The 20,979-nt window shown below is 48.0% G+C and overlaps 1 protein-coding gene across 13 annotated transcripts in view; it reads left to right on the top strand.

The window, feature by feature from the left end:
* The window catches only part of USP54 (ubiquitin specific peptidase 54), a 270,452-nt gene that overhangs the window by 230,921 nt on the left and 18,552 nt on the right, over window positions 1-20,979 (top strand). For 8 of the 13 annotated variants that reach the window (XM_075130688.1, XM_075130687.1, XM_075130686.1 and 5 more), the window contains 3 exons: window positions 14,515-14,688; window positions 18,610-18,729; window positions 19,879-20,071. The exons of 1 other annotated variant lie outside the window; for it this stretch is intronic. In XM_075130688.1, coding sequence (XP_074986789.1) covers window positions 14,515-14,688; window positions 18,610-18,729; window positions 19,879-20,071 — 487 coding nt within the window. The remainder of the gene's footprint in view (window positions 1-14,514; window positions 14,689-18,609; window positions 18,730-19,878; window positions 20,072-20,979) is intronic. 4 more of the 13 variants (XM_075130691.1, XM_075130690.1, XM_075130693.1 and 1 more) reach the window with 4 other exon arrangements.

Here is a 20,979-nt window from a genome sequence, read left to right as displayed (position 1 = left end):
GGTGGTGGAATCTCCTTCCTTAGAAGTTTTTAAGGTCAGGCTTGACAAAGCCCTGGCTGGGATGATTTAATTGGGGATGGGTCCTGCTTTTGAGCAGGGGGTTGGACTAGATGACCTACTGAGGTCCCTTCCAACCCTGATATTCTATGATTCAACCGCCGAGTCTGGGACGGACATGCGGAGCCCCTCGGGGGCGCAATATATATGTGCCCCCAATTTGCCCAGCACATCCCGCCCGAGGAGGTTCGCGGGGCCCTCCGGCGTTACAACAAACCTATGTGATAGCTTTAAAGAACCAAGCTCGATAGGGACAGGGTAGGATAAAGGAGCCGGGCAGGGATTGCCTTCTATGCCCTGCACCCAAACTTTGGTATTGGACAGAGAGCCCGGAACAAAAGTTAAAGTGGAGAGGGTGGCCCCAGTATCTACTAGAAAAGGCACAAGGTGTTCCCCAACTTTCAAATAAATTTGTGACTGTAACCCCAAGTCCCATTCCAACTCTCCCAAAGTCCCCAAAACCTCCACCTCTAGTCACTGGGGGTTAACAAGGTTCTGGGGGGCGTTAGGGGGAAAAGAGGATTAGCCTCTACCTGGCTCTTCCAAGGAGCCCCTCGGGGAAGCAGGGGACACTCCCTCCTCCAGTGCCCTGGTTGCTTATAATAATTACAATTTCCGTCCCTCATTTTATCCCAACCTCCCCCTCCTCCTGTCCCCCGTCCATGCCCCCTTCCTCTCATCTCTCCGCGCCCTTGCCAATGCTGGTTTCCCGAAGGAGCCTGCAAGGCAGCAGCTAACATATTTACCTCCTCCTTCTTCTGTTTACGTTTTTCCTGTGCTTTCTCCTCGTCCCTGCCGTTAAACACAAAGGTGGCCAGGCGGACTACCTCTTGGAGGGGTTTTCCTGGCCAATCGGGCACATGCTTAGAAAAATATTTTTTTATATCTGATGCTGCCTGATCAACATAAAAGGAGACCATCATAGGACGGTTTTCCTCTGCCTCAGGGTTTATACTGCCCCCATATACACGAACTTGTTTGGACAACCGGGCCAAAAAGGCGGAGGGATGCTCAGTAAGCTCTTGCTGACATTCTTGGATTTTAGACCAGTTAGCCGTTTAACTACCAGCTTTACGTATAGCTTCTAAAAGGCCATTTCTACCCGCCTTTAAAAGGCCCATTTGAGTAAGCACATTAGGATTCCAATTGGGATCAGTCGGGGCCAAGAAGTCCGAGTACTATCCTCCCCTGCCCAGCGCCTATTAGCATCCAGAATGGAATATTTCTCATCAGGGGTAAAAAGTGTGTCCAGGATTACCTGGACATCTCCCCATGTAGGATTAAATGCGGTAAATACAGACCGAATGGTCTGCAGAACCTTCTCTGGATCGTCACGCAGGCAAGGCATCTGCTGTTGCCATGTTATTAAATCGCCTGGGCCAAAGGGGCGGTGAACATAGGGAAAGGCGAACCGTTCACTCCCGTCCGTACCATGAGTAACAAGGGGTTGCTGAATGAGGGGAGCTTGCAGAGTAACCAGTGGGTCAATGGTGGGCTCACACGGACAGGGGGGTGACGAGCAAGGAGATGATAGGCATAAGTCAGAAAGCTGAGGGTAAGCCGGGGGAGGGGCAGAAGCAGGTCGGGGAGGAGAAGAAACAGGCATAGCACAGAGCGGGGCTGAAGACCCCTGAGATAGATAGGAAAAGGAGGAGGAAAGAGGACGTCCTTTCGCACGCGCATAAGCCCAGTTGTCCCATATGTACCAATAATCCATCTGGGCTGGAGCTTTGTCCTCCAGCCTCCTTCTAAGCGCTGTTAATGTATCCCCAGCAAAGGACCCATCCGGTGGCCATTCAACAGATGTCTGAGTTGTTAGTGCTGGCCACTCAACCTTACATAAAATAACAGCTTTCTTCCTACCTAACCCATGGGTGCCAGAAATATTCCCCCAATTTTTGAGAATTTCAGCCAAAGAGGTCCCCTTACTTACACTCTGCCCAGAACCCATAATGGGCTACCAAAAGAACACAAAATGTGCCACCTTATCGCCTAAGCGATGGCTCACACACCCCCCTCCTCGGAGTTCTCAAAGGTGAACTCACCCTGTGGTGGCTGGAGCTGTCCGAGAGGAGGAGTGTAGTCTCGCTTGTTGGGGCGAGCCTAGAGTCCCTTCGTGGTCGCCAAAACTGTTACGAATTATACCTGATAGGACACGCACACCAATGCTGCGAATTATACCTGATAGGACACGCACACCAATGCTGCGAATTATACCTGATAGGACACGCACACCAATGCTACGAATTACACCTGATAGGACACGCACACCAATGCTGCAAATTATACCTGATAGGACCGGCACACCAATGCTGCGAATTATACCTGATAGGTCATGCACAGTTCGAATCTAGGCTGAGGCACAGAAACAAAGTCCACAACTGCAGAGTTCCCAAAAGACACTAAGTTTATTATGCTCGAGCGTGGTGCCCCCCTGCTAGCCAGGGGGGGACCCTGAATACAGATTATACAAAGGTTATATACTTTTTAGCAAAGCATGTTGCCCTCGTGCATCGGAAACCTTAGCCAATAAACAAACCCTTGTCTTATCTACCACCTATCCCTGCTTGGTGCATTCCTCATGCTATACCAGTATGTTAATTACACAGAATGGTCCTAAAGCCATGCATCAGTAACTTTTATTATCAGAATGGAAGGCCTCACATCAAGGCCAAGAGACAGGGAGTTAAGAATCATAGAATCATAGAATATAAGGGTTGGAAGGGACCCCAGAAGGTCATCTAGTCCAACCCCCTGCTCGAAGCAGGACCAATTCCCAGTTAAATCATCCCAGCCAGGGCTTTGTCAAGCCTGACCTTAAAAACCTCTAAGGAAGGAGATTCTACCACCTCCCTAGGTAACGCATTCCAGTGTTTCACCACCCTCTTAGTGAAAAAGTTTTTCCTAATATCCAATCTAAACCTCCCCCACTGCAACTTGAGACCATTACTCCTCGTTCTGTCATCTGCTACCATTGAGAACAGTCTAGAGCCATCCTCTTTGGAACCCCCTTTCAGGTAGTTGAAAGCAGCTATCAAATCCCCCCTCATTCTTCTCTTCTGCAGGCTAAACAATCCCAGCTCCCTCAGCCTCTCCTCATAACTCATGTGTTCCAGACCCCTAATCATTTTTGTTGCCCTTCGCTGGACTCTCTCCAATTTATCCACATCCTTCTTGAAGTGTGGGGCCCAAAACTGGACACAGTACTCCAGATGAGGCCTCACCAATGTCGAATAGAGGGGAACGATCACGTCCCTCGATCTGCTCGCTATGCCCCTACTTATACATCCCAAAATGTCATTGGCCTTCTTGGCAACAAGGGCACACTGCTGACTCATATCCAGCTTCTCGTCCACTGTCACCCCTAGGTCCTTTTCCGCAGAACTGCTGCCTAGCCATTCGGTCCCTAGTCTGTAGCTGTGCATTGGGTTCTTCCGTCCTAAGTGCAGGACCCTGCACTTATCCTTATTGAACCTCATCAGATTTCTTTTGGCCCAATCCTCCAATTTGTCTAGGTCCTTCTGTATCCTATCCCTCCCCTCCAGCGTATCTACCACTCCTCCCAGTTTAGTATCATCCGCAACTGACAAAGAGACTGACAAAAACCAGATACTGGGAGTCAAGGCAGGCTGGAGACAAGGAAGAGGATTTTCACAGGGATTCAGTATCTAAGGATCACTCCTCCTGGTGTATGATGTGCTGGCATTTAAATAATGGTGGGCCCCAAACCAAAATGGCGTCACATGTGCTAACTTTTCCTTAACATCTACTCAATTCACGGGGTCAACAGAGGCTCCCTGTCCGATACCATTTTGCTCCCATGGTCGGGGGCTCTACTATACGCCTTCCCACCAGGACCATTAATCCAAAGAGTCCTCATGAAAATCAAGCAGGACAAGGCGAAGGTAATCCTGATAGCTCCGGATTGGCTTGGCCAACAGTGGTTTGGCATGCTGCTGGACCTCTTGATGACAGCTCCGCTACAGCTACCACTCTTGCTGGACTGGCTTTCTCAGAACCCTGGCAGGTTTCTGCACCCGAACCTAGCTGCACTGCACTTGATGACTTGGCTGCTTCATGGTTGAATGCAGACAAGCAGGAGTGCTCAGCCCATGTCTAACAAATCCCATCGAGCAGCAGAAAGCCCTCTCTCAGGGCAATCTACCTGGCCAAATGAAAACAGTTCACGTGTTGGACCTTGGACCAAGGTCTTTGGCCTGAACAGGCCTCGCTGCAGTCGATACTGGACTACCTTATGCACCTCAAGCTCCAGGGCCTGTCTCTTTTGACGATCAGTGTCCATTTGGCTGCTATTTTGGCCTTCCACTCTCCATTCCAGGGAAGGTCTTTGCTCACAACATGACTGTCCATTTTGTAAAAGGTCTGGAGCAGTTCTATCCTCAAGTCTGCGATCCCATCCCTCCTTGAGTCCTGAACCTCATACTGTCAAGGTTCCTTCGAGCCATTGGCCTCTTGTTCCCTTTTTCTGCTCAAATGGAAGGTCTGATTTCTGGTGGCGATAACATCAGCCCATAGGGTCTCTGAGATTAGGGTGCTTATCTCGGAGTTGCCCTACAAAGTGTTCTACAAGGACAAGGTCTAGCTGTGGCTGCACCCAGCTTTCCTGCCCAAGGTAGTTGTGCAGTTTCATATCAACCAGGAAATATACTTACCAGTCTTCTTTCCAGCTCCTCATAAGTCAGTTGAGGAGCATAGATTACACTCTCTGGCCGTCAGAAGGGTGCTAGCCTTTTACATTGAAAGGAGTAAGCCATTCCGTAAGTCGACGCAGTTATTCATCGCGGTGGCAGGCAGAACAAAGGGCCTTCCTATGTCTGCCCAAAGAATTTTATCATGGATACCTCCTGCATCCGTTTTTGCTATGAACAGGCAAAAGTGCCACTGCTGGCGATTGTAACTGCCCATTCAACCAAGATGCAAGCCTCGTCGGCAGCTTTCCTGGCCCAGGTGCCAATCCAAAATATTTGCAGGGCCACTACCTGGTCGTCCATCCACATGTTCACATTCCATTACTCACTTTCCCAGCAGGCCCGGGACGACGCTGACTTCGGCAGAGCAGTATTGCAAGCCATACAACTGAATTCCAAGCCCACCTCCAGGGATACTGCTTGTGAGTCACCTAGAATGGAATCAACACAAGCAAGCTCTCGAAGAAGAGAAAACAGTTGTCTACATTGCGTAATTATTGTTCTTCGAGATTTGTTGCTCATGTCCATTCCATTACCCACCTTCCTGCCCCTCTGTCAGAGTTGCCGGCAAGGAGGAATTGAGAGGGCATGGGGTCGGCAGCGCTTCATATACCAGCACATGAGTGCGGCATTCCAGAGGGCGCCACAACCAGCCCTATGGATACTGCTAAAGCAAAAAATTCCGACAACTGTGCACATGGGTGTGCACACACCTAGAATGGAATGGCCATAAGCAACACATCTCGAAGAACAGCAGTTACAAAAGGTAGGTAACCATTTTTTCCTTCCCCTGCACTGGGCTTGCCTGTGCTCAACTGATGGCAGTGGCAGATTACCACACGGGGCCCCCGGGCTCCTGGTAGCAGCTCCGTCTGGGGCAGGTGGCCAGTGGGCAGGGCGGCCTGTGCTGCAGCAACACCTCCATGTTGGGTGTCGGGCTGCCTCCACCGCGGGCAGCCCCGGGTTCCTACCTTCAGGATCCCTGTAGCAGCAGCTGAAACCGGAGCCCTATTGTGGGGCTGAACGGCAGGCAGGGGATACCTGGAGCGGGGAATCCAGAGTGGAGCCAGGGTGGGGGAGAAAATCCGGAGCCCAGAACACGGCAGTGCCATGGAAGGGAGGAAGGGGCTTCCTGGAGTGCTGGAGCTGAACCCAGGGCAGGGGGAACCAAGACGCAGAGAGAGCACCAGGGACATGCACGGGGGGAGGAGGAAGGAGGGGTATGGAGCAAGCAGGGGAACAACACCCCCCCCCGCAATATTTGACAGCGGCACACAACGCCTCTGGGGCTACAGCGGGAACTGACACCTCTGGCCCCGGATCAGCAGCACTATTTAGGGAAGACGGGGTGGCACCTGTCTCTCTTCCCTCAAGTTTGTACCGGAGGTCTGCTCACAGCACACACCCAAGCATAGGCAGAGCTCTTAGTTGCAGTGCTGGGCAGGCAGATCCCCTCCTCCAGGAGCCGGCATTCTCTGGAGCTTACCCACCCCACCACCTTCTCGGCTTCCACCAATTAGCAGCTGAGATGGACAAAGTAAGAACCCTTCTAACCAATAGTAGCAGTGCAGTGAGCAGAGCCTCTGGGAGTGGGGCAGGCAAAAAAGGGGTCAGTTGAGGGGAGAGCACAGGGTTCACGGTGGTCAGCGCGGTCCCCGGGACGGAAGTGACATCAATTCCGGGACCGACCGCACCGGGAGTGGGTAGGGGAGGCAGTGCCTCCTCAAATAGCTAGGTGTGGCCCCACCCACATTCTGCCCCCCCAGGGCCCAGCTTTGGCAGTGCCACTGGGTTCCAGGGGGCTGGGGCCACACTGTCCGCTTTCTTGGGGCTGGGGAGGCCATGGTGGCACCGCACGCTCTCCCAGCCCTATGGGGCTGGGAGACTGCAGCGGCAGTGCCGTGCGCTCTCCCTCCCAGAACTCCAGGGCATGCGCTCTCTTTTGGATGGAAGGGGCGGGACTGAAGGTAACCACCACCAGCCAGCGGTTCACCCACACTCCATGTGGCACTAGCCAATCGCACCAGCCTGCAGGGCCCCACAAAGTGCAGCCTGGAGCGGTCGCCCAGATTTGCCGTCCACTAGGGACGGCTCTGCAGGAGGTGGTGGGAGCCCAGGATAGTCCGCTGTGTGGATGGGTAGGAGGTGGAAGCACAGCATCCCCAGTGGGGCTGCGGTGGGGGGGGAGACTGAGCTACTCTGGCCCCAGGGCCGGGGTGGGAACACAGAACATGCCCCTCCAAAAGGGGTCAAATTTTTATTCCTGCACACGCCCCTGCAGAGCGCAGAGTCCATAGTAAAGCTACATGGCTGGTGGAGAGAGGCTGATGGCTTGTCCCTGTTGCCACCCTCGCCCCTTTGCCAATCCCACATCCTGAGCTTGGTTTACAACTCTTGGGATTTGATAAATACAATGAATTGATTGGTCTGTGAGATTTAAATTCTGTTTTGGTGTGTGCCCCCCAGCAGCCCCTTCCTGCTGGTCCTTGGAGAGATGTTGCTACTTGTTCTCCCCAATCTCCTGGGATTGGGGAGCTGCCATTCTTGCCCCACTCTTCTCACTGCCTTTGCCCCCTCCCAGCATCAACCTCTCGCATTCTGTCTATCTCTCTTGTCCCCCAGAGGTTCCTGATCCCCACGACCACCACCTACACTCACCTGTGCTCCCTTCCCCTTCCTATTCACACTCCTCCTCCCTTGCCCCTCTCAGCTCCCCTTCTGGACCCACATTCTCCTGCATTCTCCTCTGTCTTCTCCCACACCTCAAGCTCCCCATCCCCACTTTGTTTACGACCTTTCCTTCACATTCCTCAGCACACCTCTGTCTTCCTCCAGCTCTGCAGAATCCCTCTGACCCTGCTACATCTTCATATTGCCCAGTTCCTTCTCTGACAACCTCCTCCTGCCCCCTTCAGCCCCTGCACATTCTCCTCTCTCCCTTCTGAACCCCCATATATGTTATGTTTTTTATGTTTGTTTTTTTGTTACTTAATGTGACAGTATTATTAAAATATAAGTGTAATGGGGGTACATAAAAGAGAGATATTTACAGTATATTAAGTGTAGCACATTTTTTCCATGGCTATGCACAGATGTTACTGGGAATGATACGCAGAGTCTGGCTGTCATTAGTTTCCTAAGCTACTCTCAGTTCAATAGTTGGTGGTGAAAAGGACATTTGATGGGTTACAACTCACAGAATCAAAATAACATGTAATCTCTTTTAAAGGACTGTGAAAATTTAAGAGCATGCGTAGAGTATTTGTATTAATGCATTTTGAGACATTCATGTTTTAATGGGTATGGGGGCCCAAATATTCTTTGTGCCCATGGCACCCAATACATCTTAATCCATTTCTGACCGATGGGACTACAGTGGAGTCTCAAACAGGTCCTGGCTCATGGCAGCTGGAACCCACAGTTGTGTGTTTCCCATCCTCCTTATTCTCCTCATCTTCGCTGTTCATTCCAGGGGCCTGTGACTCGGGCTTATCAGAGGTATCTATGATGGTCTGAGAGTGGTGCTGGTGTCTCAACCAAGTATGGCATGCAGGTCTTTATTCCCCTCCCCCCGCTGTTCCTCAGACGTTCTTGTCAACTGCTGGAAATGGCCCACCTTGATTATCACTACAAAAGGTTTTTTCACTTCCGCTCTCCTGTTGGTAATAGCTCACCTTACCTGATCACTCTCCTTACAGTGTGTATGGTAATTGTTTCATGTTCTCTGTGTTTATAAATCTCCCCACTGTATTTTCCACTGAAGGCATCCGATGAAGTGAGCTGTAGCTCATGAAAGCTTATGCTCAAATAAATTTGTTAGTCTCTAAGGTGCCACAAGTCGTCCTCTTCTTTTTGCGGATACAGACTAACACGGCTGCTACTCTGAAACTTGTAAAATCAGTAGGTCTGTGGTTTGGCACCTGATTGACTGTTGGCCTTCCTGGCCTTCTGGCATGCCTGCCGCAGTTCCTTTGCTTTCACACGGCACTGCTGCTGATCCCTGGCATACCCCTTTTCCTGCATCCCTCATGCAAACTGCTCATAGATGTCCACATTTTTAAAGAGATTTTTGGAGTTCATGCCAAGAGGTGTTATGTCACAAAGTTGAGAGTCAGTAGTCCCTCTCCATAAGTCTTTCATGCAACCATAGCTGGAATATTGCATTTATTTTGTATATTGGTAAATGTAAATCAGCACTATGAAGAGCAACACAAAGAGTAGGGGGCTCGTGGGATTGGTTTGAGGAAGGACTGAATATATGAAGCATGGATAGTTGTAGAGGGATGCAAGAATATTGGAGCCGTGTGAACACCCATAGTGGCAAGGAGCTATCTAAGAATAGGATGAAGGGCTTGTAACTAGGAGTAATGGGATGGACTTTAGTAAGGGAAAGTTTTAAGATGGATGTCCTCAAAAGAAATTTGATAGTAAGGTTGTTAAGGGATGTAGTGGTGGACAGTGCATCATTTGGAACGTGCAGTGTTGTTGTAGCCATATTGGTCCCGGGATATACAGAGACAAGGTGGGTGAGGTAATATCTCTTACTGGATGAACTTCTGTTGGTGAGAGAGACAAGCTTTTGAGCTTTTCTTCAGGTCTGGGAAACTTAAGGCTTGTCTTCACTACAGGGGTAAATTGGCTTAAGTTATGCTCCTCCAGCTATTTGAATAACGTAGTGAAAATGGTGCTTTGGGGAGTGTGAGACTGTGTGTGTATGAGGCGCACACAATCTGTGTTGGGGGACTGAGATGCAGAGTGTATGCGGGTGTGAGAGAAACTGTCTGTGTATGAGGCACACTGTTTTGGGGGATTGTGTGAGAGACAGTGTGTGTGTTGGGGAGTGAGAGACTCTGTGTGTGTGTGTGTGTGACACACACAATCTGTGTTGAGGGACTCAGAAGCAGAGTGTATGTGGGTGTGAGAGCCAGTCTGTGTCTGAGAGAGACTTTGGGCATGGCTACACTTGCGAGTTACAGCGCATTAAAGCAGTCCCATGCGCTCTAACTGACTATGCGTTCACACTGGCAAGGCACGTAGAGCACCCGGACTCCATGGCTAGAGCGCTCCTGGTAATCCACCTTGGTGAGTGGAATAATGTGTGATGCACCCCGCTGGTGTGCCGCAGCACCAGTGTGGACGCCCTGGTCTGTTAAAGAGCTCTGATCGGCCTCCAGAAGTGTCCCACAATGCCTGTTCTAGCCACTCTGGTCATCACTTTGAACTCTACTGCCCTGCCCTCAGGTGACCAACCGTCAGACCCACCCTTTAAATTCTCTGGGAATTTTGAAAATGCCCTTCCTGTTTGCTCAGCCAGGCATGGAGTGCTCTCAGCGAATCTTTCCAGGTGACCATGCCTCCACGCGCCAGGCAATCCCCAGTATGGAGCAATGGTGAGGTGCTGGACCTCATCAGTGTTTGGGGGAGGAAGCTGTCCAGTCCCAGTAGCGCTCCAACTGTAGGAATTACGATACCTTCAGGCAGATATCAAGGGACATGATGGAAAGGGGCAATGACTGGGACGCAGTGCAGGGTTAAAGTGAAGGAGCTGCGGAATGCCTACCGCAAAGCCCGCGAGGCAAACTGCCTCTCCAGTGCTGCCCCCATGACCTGCCGTTTCTACAAAGAGCTGGACGCAATACTGGGGCGTAACCCCACCTCCATTCTGAGTACCACCCTGGACACTTCAGAGCCCAGTTCAACAAGGCAGGAGGAGGAGGAGGAAAGCGGGAGCGAGGGTGCTGAGGAGGAGGAAGACATCCCGGCATCCCTAGATGCATGCAGCCAGGAGCTGTTCTCAAGCCAGGAGGAAGGTAGCCAGTTGCAGCGGCCGGTGCTTGGGGAAGGACAAACACCAGAGGACGTGCCCGGTAAGCAGCTTTCATTTTGGGATGGAAGTTATTCGGTGCGGGCTCTTGGGGCGAGGAGGGTTAGGGCTGCATGCATGCCTAGATGCGGAATAGGGCGTCGATGTACTCTCTCATATCACAATAGTCGGCTTCAGTGATCTCTTCAAAGGTCTCACCTAGAAGTTGGGCAATGCGCTTGCGCAGGTTTCTTGGGAGAGCCACTCTGGTCCTTGTCCCAGTCAGGCTAACATGTCCGCGCCACTGTGCTGTGAGGGGTGGGGGAACCATTGCTGCACACAGGCAAGCTGCGTATGGGCCAGGCCGGAAGCCGCTTTGTAGTAGAAGATCCTCCCTTGCTTCCCAGGTCACCCTCAGCAGCGAGATATCTTCCAGGACAAACTCCTGTGGAAAATGTGGGGAGAGTGTTCAGTATAGGGGCCCCCTGCAGCTGTTGGCTGTCCCCAAGGCACAGAAACCTAGAGGACAGTACGGCCGTGAAACAATCAGTCTCCCTTGACCCTGTGCTTACTCGCCATTTTGGGGTTCTCATGGGTTATGTGCACTCGCTTTGGGACAGGCAAATTATGCGATTGTGTAGACTGTGCTTGCCCGTAAGTACGGGGGAATCCTTGCTCTGTCTGGTGTGGCAATGCTGCCTCTGTTAAGTGTTGCATTTTGCCTTTACAGTTGCAACCTTGAGATCTCAGCAGTCCATGTTATCACCGACCGAAAGACTCCAACGAATTAGGAAGAGGCCATGTAAAAGCAAAGAAGACATGCTGCATGAAGTCATGCAGCAGTCCCTTAATGAAAATCAAAAAGCACAGGAGCAGAGGGAGAGTGAAAGGAGGATCCGCCAGCAGAATGAGGAGCACTGGCACAAAAGCACGGAGCTCCGGCAGCAAAGCACGGAGCGGCTGATAGGCATAATGGAGCACCAAGCAGACTCAATCCAGGCGCTTGTAGCCATGCAGGCGGAGCACTACCACGCCCGCCCCCGCTGCAGCTCTTGTCCCAAAACTCTTTTCCTTGTGCCCCCTTGTCCCTTCCAACCCACTTTGCCCAACATTCGGGTTCTTATCCCCACCAGCTGCCTCCAACACCTGTAGCTTCGCCACCCAGTCCTGAAAACTACAGCCCTTACCCATTGCACTCAACCTCCATCACTGTGCATTATAGCCATCCTGAAGTGCAGCACTCATTGCACAGCACTCCAGACAGGAAGGCTGAGTATGATAACAGGACATAGGCAAATCTATGATTGTACTGTTCCCCAGCCCACCCCCTTTCCCTTTCTGTTTCCCAAGCAGTTGTGTTTCTTTTCAATATGCATTTTCTTTTCAATAAATGGATTTTTTGGCTTTGAAAACATGCTTTATTATTGCATAAAGTAAAAGATACCTTATCCCAGGAAAGCAGCAGGCACTGCAAGTCAGCATAGCACACACAGATTCTTACTAACATTGGAACCACTGCACTTCACTCCCATGCAGGGCATCAGACATTACTGGTGGCTTTCAGCCTCAGATTGCTCCCTCAAGGCATCCCTAATCCTTGCAGCCCCACGCTGGGTCCCTCGAATAGCCCTGCTCTCTGGCTGTTCAAATTCAGCCTCCAGGTGTTGAACCTCCAAGTTCCATGCCTGAGTGAATCTTTCACCCTTCCTTTCACAAATGGAGGGTACAGAACGCGGATATAACTGCGAGAATGTTGTCATCGGCCAAGTCCAGCTTCCCATACAGAGCGCACCAGCAGACCTTTAAATGGCCAAAAGCACACTCCACAGTCATTCTGCACTGGCTCAACTGCTGTTGAACCGCTCCTTGCTGCTGTCAAGGCTCCCTGTGTAGGGTTTCATGAGCCACGGCATTAAAGGGTAAGCGGAGTCTCCAAGGATCACAATGGGCATTTCGACTTCCCCTACGGTGATCTTCTGATCTGGGAAAAAAGTCCTGGCTTGCAGCTTCCTGAACAGGCCAGTGTTCCAAAAGATGCGTGGGTCATGCACCTTTCTGGGCCAGCCTGTGTTAATGTCAATGAAATACCCACAGTGATCCACAAGCGACTGGAGAACCATAGAGAAATAGCCCTTTAGATTAACATCCTTGGAGGCTAGGTGGGCTGGTGCCAGAATTGGAATAGGTATCCCATCTACTGCCCCTCCGGAGTTAGGGAAACCCATTTGTGCAAAGCCAGGCAAAATGTTATGCACGTTACCCGGAGTCACAGTTCTGAGTAGGATGCGATTAATGGCCCTGCAAACTTGCATCAACACGATTCCAACGGTCGACTTTCCCACTCCAAACTGGTTTAGCGTCCAATCGGTAGCTGTCTGGAGTTGCCCGCTTCCAGATTGCAATAGACACCCACTTCTCCACCAGCAGGGCAGCTCTCAATCTTGTGTCCTTGCGCTGCAGGGTGGGGGCAAACTCATCACACAGTCCCGTGAAAGTGGCTTTTCTCATCCGAAAGTTCTGCAGCCACTGCTCGTCATCCCAGACTTGCATGACAATGTGATCCCACCACTCAGTGCTTCTTTCCCGAGCCCGAAAGCGGCGTTCCACGGTGGTGAGCATGTCCGAAAATGCCACAAGCAATCTCGTGTTGTATGCGTTACTCAAGTCGATATCATCGGAGTCTTCACTGTCAGTTTGGATCTTAAGGAGTAACTCAACTGCCAAACATGACGTGCTGGCGAGACTCGTCAGCATCCTCCTCAACAGTTCGGGCTCCATTCCTGCAGACCAAAAGGGAAGACAGAGCGAACAGTACAAAAAACGTTGAAAGATGGCACCAAATGTGGACGGAAGCACAGGGATTGCTGGCATGCGAACCAATGCATCACGGGGCGTTGGGACAGGACCCAGAATGCCCTGCGTCCCCTGCCCCCTTCCCACAAGTCACAGCGCCAGAATGGGAAGAGGTGCTCTGTGGGATAGCTGCCCATAATGCACTGCTCCCAATGCCGCTGCAAGTGCCACAACTGTGGCCACGGCAGTGCGCTTGCAGCTGTCAATGTGGACAGACTGCAGCACTTTCCCTACTGCACTCTCCAGTGTCTCTATTCAGTCCATGATTTTTAGTGCCTAGCAAAGTTGTAAATTTAAGCTCCCAGGCTCATCTCTTGAAAGTGTTGTGCAGGTTTCCTTTGAGGATAAAGACTAAGAGTGATCACTTGTGAAAACCATTTGCCCACAGGCAATGTGGTGTGTTTGTTTTTTATATCTTTTATATTTTGTCTTTTATGAAAAAATATGAAAATATTTGATAGTTTACTGATAAAATATAAAAACATGATATCTTTTGTCCTTTATGACAATGTATAAAATATATATGGATTTTTTGTCTTTTATGATAAAATTCTTATACTAAGCAATCTTATCCATCTTGTATTTAGCTGTGACACTCTGAGTAAGTTTCCCACACCTGAAGAAGAGCTTTGTGTAGCTCGAAAGCGTGTCTCTCTCACCAACAGAAGTTGGTCCAATAAAAGATATTACCTCACTCACCTCATCTCTCATCTGGAACAATAAACCAGATAAAATGTACAAAGCACTAGTTAAACATATAGTGGGGGGAAATTTGCGTTGGCAAGGGAGTAGGCTAAAATGACCCAGTAGTCTTTTTTTTGTTTCTAAATCTTTTAGAAAAATTAATATAAATATATGTAATATATACTTTTAAAATTAATAAAATAATTATTATTTAAGTGTAAGTTTATGTGCTCTGGGTGGCACTTGCCTTGGTCTTCAGGTTTTTCTTGCTTCCTATTTAAAATGGACTTAAAGAAGATTTGGGAGGGGGAGCGAAACAAGCTCAGCTGCTGATATAGAAAAGTATGCATGCTGGAAATGGGGTACCCACTGAAAGTACCCATTGCTGTCTTTGGTTGGTGTTTGAAGGTGGAGAAATCCCTGTCCCATCAAAGAGCGAACTGGATGAGTTACAGGAGGAAGTGGCAAGGAGGGCGCAGGAACAGGAGCTACGCAGGAAACGGGAAAAGGAACTGGAGGCAGCAATGGGGTTTAACCCCCGTCCCAGCAGGTTCATGGACCTAGATGAGCTGCAGAACCAGGGTAACTCTCACAGACTGGATGTGGCTGGGGTGGGGGTTGGGTAGGTTTGGAGTACAGTGTTGCACATGTGGGAGATGGGGAAGGTGTTTTTGGTCTTTTGATTTTTCCATTAAGAGTCTCTTGCTTTTTCTTCCCCGTGACAATTTTACAATTACTAAATAGCTTTCTCCAGTCTGTGAGACAAAAGACGGTCTCTGAATTTATCAGAAATGTGGGAAACAGGAAGAGAATGGTGAACTTGTAATGCCCAGGAATCTAATTTGAAGAAAAAACAAATCCTACTTGTATTCTGCCCAAACACCAAACTCTACCCATGTGACACACCAAAATAAGGCTTGATCTACACTTAAAATTTAGGTTGATATAGTTATGGTACTCTGGGGTGTGATGTTTTTTTCACACGCCTAAGTGCCATAGCTATGCTGACATAACTCCTGGTGTAGCTGCAGCCAGGCTGACGGAAGAATATCGTCTCTCAGGAAGGTAGTGTCCCTACAGTGATAGAAAAGTCCTTTCCATTGGTGTAGACTACATCTACACTACAGGGTTATCAGGCATAGCTAGGATGCCATATCTGAGTAACTGTAGTTCCTGTAATGTGGACATCTCCACTCGCATGAGATCTTTACATTGTTTGTGCTTCTCCATTCTTGCATGGTGATCAACAGTGCAATGGTGATCAATGTTGATCTTTAAATTGTTGTCATAAGGCTTTGGTTAATAACCCCTTGAAATGAATAGGGAAAGTCACAGCTCTTTAATCTGTCTTCTCAGACTGTCTACAGAGTGACACAGGCATCTATACATCAGTTATGATTGGTTAATAGTTTTAAGTGTCTGTTCACAACCTTAAGAGTTACTGATTTAACTTTTTTTAAAAAATTAACACTCAGATTCTGGAACATAAGGCTGAAGCCTCCATAAAAAAAATCCAGTTCACTGAGTCACTGGGAACAGTCCCAATTTGACCCTGGGTAATGCCCCACTCAGCACATTGTTAGAAACACCTAGCTGTTTAGCATTTCCTTGTTTTAAAAAAACAAAGCATACTAGAAAGGCACTTAACAACAAAGAGTGCTATACAATACTTAGGGATCATAGCCTCTGGCATGATAGCTAAGGAGGCTAGATGGCTCCTAAACCTGCTTTCATCCTGGGTGGTTCCCACAATGCTTTATGGCTTCATGGCTTGCTTATGTACAAGACTCCAGAACATTTCTGACCCATTCTCCCTTCCAGTACATGGTTTTACCCATGCAAAGGAGGCCAAGTTCAGAGTGCTAGAGTCTGGTCTTCAATTCATGAAGCTTAAAGACCACACGTTTTGACTGTGAACATGCTGCTGTGTTGACTTACTGATCTACCTGATTTATCCTTCACATTCAGCTCATGCTCATTTACAAGGTTTCTCTGGAGTTTCTTCAAATAAGAAGTGTGTATGGTAGTGAAATGTATATTACCCAGGTCAAGGAGGCTTTATTTTTTGGTTGAATGAAATATTAATTTTTATAATTATCTGTTGTCATGATAAAGGGCAAATGAGCAGATTTTTGCTTGAGCTGGTACATTTTCATGAGGAATTTTATAGGCTGTTCTAATAAATGGCACTCGACCTGTTGTCCTTAGGCCAGAACACCTAGTTTCTCTTGAGCTCGCCTATTTTCTTATGTTTTCAGGGGTTATCACCCTTCTTTTTTTCCCTTTTTTCAGAGTTATTCAAAAACAATTTGTGGGTCTTTTCTCCCTGTTCTTGAGTTCTTTCCCATGTATTCTGCTCTTTCTCCTCCTCCTAAGGCCACAGGACCATTGGGTTTCAGCACTCCAGCGGCTTCTTACAGTGGTCAATGTGTGCACACACACTGTGTGCATTTGTGGGCAAGAGGCTCTTGTATTGATTTACATTCTGCTGAGTCTGATATTTCCCAGGCACCTCTAAATTGTTTCATGTGGAAAAAGTGTGTAGGAGATAACTGAATAGTCTGGAGGAGATGACTAGGCAAATAATTGCTGGAAAGGGACCTGTAAGCATGTAACACAGTTTGGTCACTGCATGCTATGACCAATTTGTGACACACATACTGTACCCTATGGTTTTTCTCCGTGCAGCAGTAGTTACTTTGACAATTTTTGGAAAATCCACACCCCTGAGCAACATTGTTAAGACGACCTAAGCCCCTGTGTAGACGCGCTAGTTTGACGGAAGAATTCTTCTGTCAACCTAGCTGCTGCTCCTTAGGGAAGTGGATTATCTATATCACTGGGAGAACCCCTCCTGTCGGCATAGATAGTGTCTCATTGAAGTGCTACAGCTGTGCTGCTGTTGTGTTTTCAGTGTAGACAAGCCTTCGGGCTTGCCATAAAACAAAGGATTATGTTTCCAAAAATTTTTGAAGTTTCAACATTTGTTTTCATTCCCCTTCAGAACAAAAACCAGACTCTGAATTTTTTCACAAAAGCCAGTCACTCCCCCTCAGAATAGCCAGTAGCCCAGTGCTCAGGGCATTCAGCTAAGATGGGGGAGACCCAGCTTCATGTCTCTGCTCTGCCTCCTTTAGAGCAGGGACTTGAAGCTGGATCCCCATTGCCTCAGGTGAGTTCCCTAACCAGTAGGTTATTGGCTATTCTGGGGTTGGGAGCGGATATGTCTCTCTCTGTCACTTTCACCAGAAATTCCATCCTGGACCTGAAAAGTCTTCCTGAAAAAATTTGAATCAAAACAGATATGTTTCTGCAACAAGTTTGTTCTGACTAATCAGCATGTTCTAACAGAAAAGCAATTAACCAAAAAATTCTGTTAACAATCACATGAATTAAGTCACTTTAAGAGACTAGCCAAAGGCTGTGATTTACAGTAGAACTACTGCTCCAGACATCAGTTTAGCCTTTAATAATCCTTGATTTTGCAATCTCAACAGCAAAGTAGTAGAAGTAGCACTGATTGGAATTTGGAGATATAATGCCAAAGTTTGCTCTGTTACCTTGGTTAAACTGGAAGTAACTTGGCTGAAGTCAGTGGATTTACATGGGTATAACAGAGTCCTGCCTACAGTAGAAAGCTTAACGTAAGATGTGATTTTTAAACAGACTAAGTTAAACCAATACAACCCTCTGTGTTAGACACACTTATTTCAGTTCAAGTGTGACTTATTTTGGTTTAGTATAAATTGGTGCTTAATTGATGTAAATAAACTGATCTTTTGCACCAGTTCAACTAAATCCATTTAAAATCACATCATATGTTAAAGCAGGGCAACTTTCTGCAGTAGACAAGCCCTGAGAACAGAATTTGGTTGACAGAGCCTGGTATTTTCTTTTATGCAGTCTTGTTTATTTACAAGAAATGTAGAAAGTCCTGCTTCTCTGAACACAAGAGGACCAAGAACAAAAGGAGCAGTGTCTAAGCCTACAGTCCCAAGCCTATTTACCCAAAAACCAGTCCCAAAAGTTCTCTCTCTAGCTTTTTCCAGGGCCACACTGGGCTCATAGGCTACTGCTTGGCTTTCTTGCTTTTTGCCTCTGCCTGTCTCTGTTATGTATATGTGCACGTGCACGCACACACTCTTACTTTACCCAAAACAATCTACAGCAAAAGCCCCTCCACTCATCCAGTGCAAAACTGCTGGGTGGGTTTACACTCCTTTTATCTTAGGTGGGGTGCTTATGATTACCTGATCCTAACAGTTGTGTTAATTGAAGGATATGCCTAGTCTCAGAGGTTTGTGACTCATGCAGTCCCCAGTGCCTCTCAACATTAGAATACCTTTAAAGAGGAAATGAGAGTCTGGGAAGGGTACAGCCTCTACAGAAGGGCCACTACAAATGACTCCTGTATAGAATGGTTTTGTACTCACAAATGGGAGGGAGGGTAAAGGAGAAACAAAAAAAGAATGCAAATGAAATGAAGAGTGCTGCCCATTGCAGGGAGGAGTGATGGCTTTGAGAGGTCCATGCAGGAAGCAGACTCAATCTTTGAAGAGTCGCTGCATCAGGAGCAGAAGGGAGATTGTGCTGCAGCTTTTGCTCTCTGTAACGAAGCTATATGTAAGTAACTCTAATTGCTTGAGCTACTGCGCTTTTGACAGTTTACTAATATCACAGGACTGTAAAAGTTACTGACTAGTCATCTGAAATTCTCAGCTGGGAAAATGGGGAGTTTTCTGATCCATACTAATGTGCCTAGAGCTAGTACCTCCTCTTTCTAAGCACCATCGTTTCTAGATTGTAGTCCCCTCCACCACCTTGGCTCCCTCTGGGCAGTTGTCTCTGGTGCAATGGCAATAAGAACACTGGGATGTTAGTTTGTCCCTCTTGCTGCTAACTGGTGCATTTCATGACTCCCTCTCCTGCATTCCTATACCCAGTAAGCAGTTTTCCCAATCAAGAGACCAATTTGCAAAGGGTTTAAGCCCTAAGCCTGCCAGCACAGCCTGTAGGAAAGGAGCATGAGAGAAGATTACTCTCCAGTCACCAACAAGAAAAGGAATGAATTATGCTGTACTTATTCACATCTCGGGAGGAACAGGCGGTATCAAGATTTTGAAGGGCTAAATATTGTTGTGAATTATGGGAGTTATGTGCTATTGCATTTTTTTTGTTTTGATCTTTTATAATTTAATTGGCTGGCTATCCCACCCCAACCTCCATTCCCCACTGGCTGGTTAGTAAGATTGCAAACAGAGCAGGTAGTACCATGGATTTGCAAAGGCAAAAATATGTTTATAGAAATTGGCTTTTCTGTGTTACAAAATGAGGGTCAACATACAGCTCTCATGAAAGCTCTGTTAGTCTGCACCCCACCTGGCTGTGCCCTGATTTTAAATCCCGACCAGGTTCCCTTGCACGTAAAAGGACCATGATATGGGAATAAGGAGTTATATAGAGGGAAGACTAAGAATGAAACAGCGTTTGTGTGAGGGCTTGAGAAAGATCCACCCTGTGTTAGGGGGATGAGGGTTTGGCTAAAACCTAGATTTTTCTTTTGACTCATTTTGATTTAGTTTCAGTTAACCTGTTTGGACACATGGCTAACTTGAATGTGCATTAATGGAAATGAAAGCATCCCTGTAAACTTATCTGTGGCAGCATTTGCATGGTCCATGTTTTATGTTCTTGCTACATTATTTTTTCTTTTTTCAATTTTAGTCTTTTTTTCTGTTTTTTGTTTCTGCTATGTTTTCTTTTGCATTTTAGCTAAACTAAGACTTGCCATGCATGATGCCAGCTCTAGCACTCACAGCAGAGCCCTAGTCGATAAGAAGCTACAAATCAGTATCCGAAAAGCACGGAGCCTCCAGGATCGCATGCAGCAACAGCCATCGCAGCAGCCACCGCCGCCGCCAACCTGCCACCCACCACAGGGGGGCACCATGACCCAATCTACAAGGTAGTCCAAGTATATCACAATAGACCAGTTCTGAGCCGCACCTACCAGCAGCATGGTCTGGAAAGAAGTAATGAGCTGTGTGTTCCTCCGGTTACTCAAGATCCTGTAGTGTTCTTCCTCGTGGCATGCTCAGATCATACTGTGTTGTAGGAGAGCACACTTCAGTGCATTCACGGTCTTAGCAGGCTAGGTTATATGCACCAAGTCAAAACATGGCCTGTAATAGAGGCTTTTAGAAATTAATTCTGACCTGCTGATAGAAAAGACCCGTGCATCAAGAGAGAGAATGCAATAGATAAGTGACCTGTTTAAAAGAGAGGTGTGTTTTAAGGTGAAATGAAAAGCTTTAAAAAAGAAAAATTAGCAAATATCTTCAGGGCTCAATTCAATTAAGCAGTATTATTATAATGAATGCTCTGAAATAACTACCAAGAGGAGGGCAATCACATATCTGCAGTGCTCTTAACAGTGAAAAATGCATTGAATCTTTTCTTCTAGCCTACCTCTTCTTTGGTGCACTGGTGCAGCTCTTGGAGCAAAGGTTCATTCATAAACCATCCTTGCCCTGTCACCTTTCTGTTGTTTCCTGACTACTGTTCCTGATGCCACCTCAATCCCGCAACCAGGTTCTCTGCCTCCCAGCTGCCTGTAGTCTGACTTAGCAGCCTCTCCCGTTTCCTCCTCAGGACGCTTTCTTTTCTACTTTTCTCCTCCGTTCTGTTTACTCCATTTACTCCACTGTTTACTCTCTGCTCTCACATCTTATTCAGCCCATCCTACTTCCCCACTGTAGCACCATTCTACCCTTTTCTGCCAAGGAGCATTCTAGAGGTGGTAGGGGGGCCTGCCATCCCCTACCACCTCTAGAATGCTCCTTGCCCAGCTTCCTGGCAGCTTCTCCACCTATT

Source organism: Caretta caretta, chromosome 7 (assembly GCF_965140235.1).
Source record: "Caretta caretta isolate rCarCar2 chromosome 7, rCarCar1.hap1, whole genome shotgun sequence".
NCBI lineage: Eukaryota > Metazoa > Chordata > Testudines > Cheloniidae > Caretta > Caretta caretta.
This window is presented reverse-complemented; position numbering and strand designations above follow the sequence as displayed.